This window comes from Trifolium pratense, linkage group LG6 (assembly GCF_020283565.1).
Source record: "Trifolium pratense cultivar HEN17-A07 linkage group LG6, ARS_RC_1.1, whole genome shotgun sequence".
In the NCBI taxonomy this organism is placed as follows: Eukaryota; Viridiplantae; Streptophyta; class Magnoliopsida; order Fabales; family Fabaceae; genus Trifolium; species Trifolium pratense.
The window spans coordinates 39,646,566-39,653,888 of NC_060064.1; the positions used below are offsets into that span (position 1 = coordinate 39,646,566).

The 7,323-nt window shown below is 32.7% G+C and overlaps 1 protein-coding gene across 1 annotated transcript; it reads left to right on the top strand.

Moving 5' to 3' along the window:
* Nucleotides 1-1,141: 1,141 nt before the first annotated feature.
* LOC123893169 (proline iminopeptidase) lies at nt 1,142-5,837 on the top strand. Its single transcript, XM_045943095.1, has 10 exons — nt 1,142-1,578; nt 2,935-3,071; nt 3,171-3,344; nt 3,555-3,791; nt 3,893-3,993; nt 4,071-4,143; nt 4,232-4,300; nt 4,946-5,053; nt 5,149-5,274; nt 5,438-5,837. The coding sequence occupies exons 1-10, from the start codon at nt 1,179-1,181 to the stop codon at nt 5,630-5,632; spliced, it is 1,620 nt and encodes a 539-aa protein (XP_045799051.1). The 5' UTR covers nt 1,142-1,178; the 3' UTR covers nt 5,633-5,837.
* Nucleotides 5,838-7,323: the final 1,486 nt, after the last annotated feature.

The window sequence follows — 7,323 nt, forward strand, 5'->3', positions numbered from 1 at the left end:
TTATAGTATAAAAATTAAATACAAAAATTTAATTATCAATAAATCAAATTACATACTTTAAACTGATATTCCATATGTGTCAAGTGACTTAAAATAATCAGTAATTGATTTTGAACTAATACTCACACAAAATTTATTATTAGAAAATCATGTTTTATTATTATATTACATATATTATAAAAAGAAAATTTGTGTTTTTAATTGAAAATAGTTGTGTTTTTTAGAAGAAAAAAAAAAGAAATTGTGCATTTTTTGTATTGATTATACTGATGAAAATTATTTTTTTTTGAAAAATGTCCTTGCTAATGGCTTGATACAAAATTTTGGCACCATAATTGATTTTTTAATTTTTTTTTTAAAAAACAAACAAAACAGAAAAGAAAAAAAATAAAAACATAATAGGTATCACACCAAAAGTTGAACCCTAGTACTCTTGGTGCTTGGGCGCCACTTTTATCCACTCAGCCAACTTGCAAAATTAATAATTAGACTCCGAAACAAATATATATAATATACCTTTGTAATTTTATATAACCACTAAGGGTATACTAGTAATTTATTATCTTTTCGAGGGTGGCGTGGGTTCCGCCTCTGTGAGTGTCGATGGTCTACATTTTTTTTTGATAAGATGTCGATGGTCTACATTCATGTTGTCTTTTCAACCGGTCCACATCATGTAGGATATCTCATTTTAACCGTAATTGTATAGGGTCTATATGATGAGACAACATGACATGAGTATCGACAGTCGACGGTTTACATGAATATTTTTTTGTGGAAACAAAAAATTTATTTTACAATTTTGTTTGTGATTGTTTTATGGACATTTTTCACTTGTTTTGACAAAGAATTATATTTTTTTCGGTAATTTTATAATTAGATTTAATTAGGTGCCATTGTGTGATAGGTTATTATTATGATGTGTTATTACACAAGAATTGTTCTTAATAGTTTGGTGAAGTTTGATTTGTTAATATTGGTTAATACAATTTGTAAACACATACATAAAGTTTAATCAATTTACCAAAAATAAAATTTCACTAAATTTTATTTATAAAAATAAAATTATTAAAGACTAAAATGAATTTTAAACAATTTAACAAAAAAGAAATATGAAATTTATGCATGAAAAAATGGCTGAAATTTTTATATTTTTAATTAAAATCACACACCGTTGGATGAGCATTTTAATTTCGATCTTACCATCGTTGACTCTAACACCTCACATAATGTTGTTATCTCACGCGCCACCACCACCTTTTCTTCTCACCACATTACTCCATTATCATCATCGTCACTGTTCTCGCGCTTTATCATCAATTCCTCTTTTCTCAAAACCCCTTTCCGTCACAAACCATTCGTTATTGCATTCTCGCCGGAGCTCAATCCTCACAATGAACGGAGCAACCATCGCCACACACTCCTCCTCTACTTCCTCGCCGGAGCACGTCACCGGCGACTGGTTTTCCGTGCCTTCGCTCCGCCTTCGTAACCACACGTTCACTGTTCCCCTCGATTACTCCCGGGGACTACACTCTTCTTACAAGATCACCGTTTTTGCTCGTGAAGTCGTTGCAGGTAACAGTACTCATCAACTATACCAATTATTTTCCTTGAACTCATAGTTGCATGAAGGTTTCATGTTATTGATTTTGTTTTTGGGGTTTTCGTGTGTGTGGGTTTCTGTGAAGCTAATTTTTGTGGGGATAAAAAAAAATTGATGATGATTAATGAATCTCAGATAGGGTTTTTGACAATTTTGTAATAACTAATTAGGTTCGAGTTTTTTTTTTTTGAGTAATTGTGTTGAATATTTTGTTAATGGGGTATCTGGGATCGAATCCAAAATATTGGATTCTAGTGAGGGAGTGAGTGCTTTGGTGGCTTTTTAGAATATATATTGTAGTTTTGGTATTGCCTTTTTCTTTTAAAGGAATCCTAAATCATTTCAGTGCATGATTGGGAATCACAGTGAGTTTGACGAAATCATAGTCGCTGTGATGATATTGTTGAAGCTCTAAAGTGTAGTTTTTACCAAAATTAAGGTGTGATTGAGCCAAACTCACAGCCAGGCACTAATCCAAATGAGCTTTTCTCTTCATGGATTTTGTGGGGGAATATAATCGGATCAGAAGAGATTATTTGAGTTCCTTTCAGGGAAGAGATATAAACTATTTACAGCTATATATAATTGGGGTGATGTGCCAGGGAAGAGGTCATAGCAGGTTAGCTAACATGAGTTTGTTTGAATAGACAATTTAGCTTTGGGTGGTATTGCTAGTAAAATTTGGCTCCTAGTTTCCTACAGTGCAACTGTTATATTTTTGTGAGGAATGTGGTTGGCGTGTTGTATATGTGGATCATGCATTTAATGATGAAATGTCCTCTGTTTTGGTGAAGGCAGATTGTATTTATGTTCTTATGTCCTCTGTTTTAATGATGGAATGCCCCGTTTGGATTTGGCTTATTAAAAGCTTATGAAAATAGCATATGCAAATAAATATACTTTTATGTTAATTCATAAGTTTTCACTAACAAAAATTGTATCTTTATAGGTTGTTTTCTCATAAACTACCTTGAGAAAGTTTTAAAGATACATAAAAGCTTATTTGTTTACATAAGCTGTTTTGCATAAGCTAAAAAACAAGCCAATGCAAATGGGCCCTTAATATGTTGGTAACTAGAGCGACATTGCATTCTCCATGTCTAGAATCATCAAAATTTCTTTTTTTCATATTGTTTCATGTTTTAATTTTAAATAGTCAATATTCAACAAAATCAGTTTTTGATCAGCCACATAGAAATTTATGTGATAAATAGTAACTTTATAAATTGCCTGATGGATGAGCACCTGCGATTGTGCTTAATTTTGTGGATTACCCCCATTCATCGCGTTGGCATTTTTTCTTTACAAGTTTGTCATTTTTTTTGCAGTTGGAAAAGAAGAGCAAACATTGCCATATTTACTATTTTTGCAAGGTGGGCCTGGGTTTGAGTGCCGTCCTCCAACTGAATCTAGTGGGTGGATTCAGAAAGTTACTGAACAGTTCCGTCTCATCTTAATGGATCAGGCATGTTTTTCTGGACACTTGTATTGTGTCATTATCTTTTTGATCGTGTGATAACTTTATGAGTAATCTGTTCCATCATTTATGCGTACTTCTCTGCAGCGAGGAACAGGCTTATCAACTCCTTTGTCTGTGTCATCAATGTTACAATTCAAGTCTGCAGATGACTTAGCTGACTTCTTGAAATACTTTCGAGCTGATAGTATAGTAAATGATGCAGAGTTTATTCGAGTTCGCCTTGTTCCAAATGCTGGACCTTGGACCATTTTGGGACAGGTATGCACTTAAGTGGTTTCTAATGGTATTCATGCGAGCTACGGATTTTGATGCCATAGTCTTTCACATTGCTATAGGGATCATCTTCTTGTTTGTTGATTTGTGAGCATGTGGTTTGAAACGATTTTGTAATATGTACCCTTGAAGCTAATTTATCCTTGAAACTCCATGCTTGCTTAGTCTACTTGCGTTCTTTTTTAATTATGGCAGAGTTACGGTGGATTTTGTGCAGTCACATATTTGAGTTTTGCACCACAAGGACTGACGCAAGCCCTTCTGACCGGTGGAATTCCTCCAATAGGACATGGATGCACTGCAGATTCGGTATACAGAGCATGCTTTGAGCAAATTATGCATCAAAATGAGAAGTACTACAAAAGATACCCTCAGGATATCAAAATTGTTCAAGAACTTGTTAACTATTTAGCTGAACAAGAAGGGGGAGGGGTAATTATTCATCTCACACTTTTTTGTTATTGTTTTTAACGATGAACGTATGAGCCAAGTTCTCTCAAATCCTTATTTCTTTTTCTCTTTGCGTAGCATAGGTGGCCCTTCCTTCTGGGGGCATCTTAACCCCAAGAGGGCTGCAGACTCTTGGTCTCTCCGGCTTAGGATCTGGAACTGGTTTTGAGAGCATGCACTATATGTAATGTGTAATTTACCTTGTGTTCTTTTACATCTATCACGAGCTCAAATTAATTGTTTTTTGTACAACCCTTCTAGGTTTGAGAGAGTGTGGGATCCTACTTTAGTTCCGGGATCACCTAAAAGAATAAGTCACTACTTCCTAAGTTCTGTAAGAAAATATTTACTTTCCTTTGATTATGAATCTTAAATTTCAAGTTTCCTTTTGAAAACTGACTTCTAATTTTTGTTCTATGCAGTTTGAAAACTCGATAACTGTTGATACTAATCCACTGTATGCTCTTCTACATGAATCCATCTATTGTCAGGTAAATGTTCTTTTCGACTGCTCGTGTATGCATTGTTGCGAACCAACTATTCTGAAATTTTAGGCTGGTAGGTGATGGCACAAGCATGATTTTTATATTATATTATTGTAAACATGTCCCTCTTGTAAGAGTCCTTTAACTTGAGGCATCGACAATGTTTAGACTTGTCTACCTTGCAATCAAATTTACTCCTCCAATGTCAATTATGAGCAAAACTAACTAACAGAAAACATATTAAGAACAGTGATATACCTCAGCTAATTTTCTTGAATTAACCAAAATAATAATTTAATTTCCCAAATTACCCTTTCTTTTCATTTAATTTTGCAAGGAAATTTGTTCCATTATGTATTTTGAGAAGAATAGGATTAAATAGGATAAAAGGTGTTAAATTTTACTTATATTTAAGACTCCCAAATAAAACTTTTACTTGTATTTGAAATGGAAGTAGTAAACTTTTATTAGAAGAATGGGAATATCAAGGGTTGAACTCTGGATCACTTGTTCACATAGCCTCTGATACCATGTCACGCACTAACTACTGAAAAGCTTTTATTGTTGCGTAGCCGCTAGCGGTATATGCATGGTTTTATATTATATCTGTAACATGCATGATCCGTGTTATCTTTCAACACTGCTCTGCAGGGTTCTCCTAGTAGATGGTCTGCCAGTAGAATAAGGACCGAAGTTGAAGACAAATTTGATGCAATTAAAGCAGCTAGAGAAGGACTCCCTGTACTTTTTACAGGAGAGGTAGGGTATAACAAATATCATTTTTCTTTACTATGCAATGCACAAAGCATTTACCAACTGCATAAATATTATGTTCATTTTCATTTCTTATATAGATGATTTTCCCATGGATGTTTGATGAGATCCATGCCTTGAAGCCATTCAAAGATGTAGCTCATATATTGTCGGAGAAGAAGGATTGGCCCCGACTATATGACATTCAAGCTCTGAATAACAACAAGGTAGTTTACTCAGCACTCATCACATGTTACTTTGACTCTATGTAACACTCACACTTGAAGTTGATGTATACTTTCATATTATACTTGGCACTCTATACTTGGAAATTTTGATCGAAATTCAATCTCCAAGTTTTTCTGTTAACTTATCATTCTATGATTACAGGTACCTGTTGCAGCTGCCGTTTACTATGAAGACATGTACGTAAACTTTAAGCTGTCGAAGGAAACAGCTTCTCAAATAGCAGGGATCAGACTATGGATAACGAACGAGTTCATGCACTCTGGCTTGCGTGATGACGGGATCAAAGTTCTTGATCATTTGTTGGGGATGTTAAATGGGAAGAAACCTCTATTTTGATCACCATTGCAGCTTTGGTTTCTCTCCCACCAATGAATATTTGAACATTTTATTTTCTTCTGAATTTCTAGAATTCAGCTCTTCAAATTAAACTGTAAGAAACTACTTATATTTGCTGAAATAATGTCAGGTTAGCATTATTGTAAATTATTTATAATTTTTGGTGTACTTTTTTTGGAGGAAATAAAATATTTGAAGAGTTTAATGTCCGAGTTATTTTTTTTGACAATTTTCTAGTTATTACTGGATACTTGTGAGGCTAAACTAACCATGTGATCAATGAGTAGAAGAAGCAATTAAGATTCAAGCTTTTCAAAAGTGGAAAAATTCTTACCCTTGTACATAACAAAGAAAGATAAAAGCTTGTAAAAAAAACAAAGATAAAAAGGGTGATAAGGGAATGAGACAAACAATCCCATCACAAAGTTCTTCTTCCCTGTGCTTGTAACACTTTAGGGTTTTTAATATGGTTATAAATTATAATAGTTCCCTAAAAAATGGGTATAACAACTTTTATAAGGCAACCAATCATAATCAGTCATTATTAATGGTTGCTGTAGATTAGTGTTACATGCACTGATGCACCAAAACTCATTAGGTCCATTCTATAAGTTACATTCATCCTAAACGATGTTACATGCACTAAACGATAGTGTGGCTGTAGTAGCCAAAGTTTGCCCCTACGAAATGCGATATTTTTAGAAAATTTAAGGTTCTGGTACGTTGATATAAAATATTAGAAAAAATAAATCAAGTTTTGGAGATTTACTTTTTATTTTTTGTCCATTGTCTCCGCTATTTTTATGAAAAGTGAAAGAGATAAAAAATAAAAATATTTTAAGAGATTTTTGATGTATCCACCATCTCAAATCAACCAAATAAAAATGGATATGTATTAATGAATATCACACAAGTACCCATGCTTCATAGGTAGTAGCTTTCTTCAACCCAACCACCATTGAAACTGGACAATGGCCAACAACGCCTTTCTGCAAGCTGGAGTTTTCATCAAACTTCAAGATGGCGATTGTTAGTGAAAATAGACCAAGTCGAATTAGATTTTGCAACACTTAAAGTTTGATTTGATAAAAGAAATTCAAGGCTAAATTTGGTCTGTTGTTACGTTTAAATTAATTTAAAAATAAAAATAAAAATTAAACTAGTATGTTTAAATTAATGAAAAATGAGTCGGTAATCAGAAGTTAAATTAGTTTATATTTTTTCTTTCCATTTTATTCATAATTATCTTAACTGATAAAATTATATAAGAGAAAATACAAGAAGTAAAAAAAAATCAAATTACATTACGGTTCTTTTCAATTAGAGTTAATTTTTTCTCATGCTAAATATAAGAAAAAATTATACTAATTTTATTAGTTCACCAAAAAAAATTATACTAATAAAATCATTATTAATATATTTAATCAAAGTTGATACATTAATGTCTTTGCATAATTTGATTCGTTAATTTTATTCATTTCTATCATTAAAATAGAAAAACTGATACATAAACTTTTATCAAAATAAACTATAGAGATTCAAATAAGCCGCTAGGTTTGGTCTAGTGGTGAGATGTTTGGGTAATAGGGGAGTTCGATCCATTGTAAAAAAAAAAAAAACTATAGAGATCCAAATAAATTTTTTTAAAATTTTTTCAAATAAGCATAAGGCCAAATATGAGGGTGACACAA

Bases quoted from the DNA above. Each gene is read 5' to 3' on its own strand.
- LOC123893169 (XM_045943095.1), top strand. From the start codon at position 1,179: ATGAGCATTTTAATTTCGATCTTACCATCGTTGACTCTAACACCTCAC. The intron at 3,072-3,170 runs GCATGTTTTTCT...ACTTCTCTGCAG, and splicing joins GTCTCATCTTAATGGATCAG to CGAGGAACAGGCTTATCAAC. The intron at 5,054-5,148 runs GTAGGGTATAAC...TTTCTTATATAG, and splicing joins CTGTACTTTTTACAGGAGAG to ATGATTTTCCCATGGATGTT.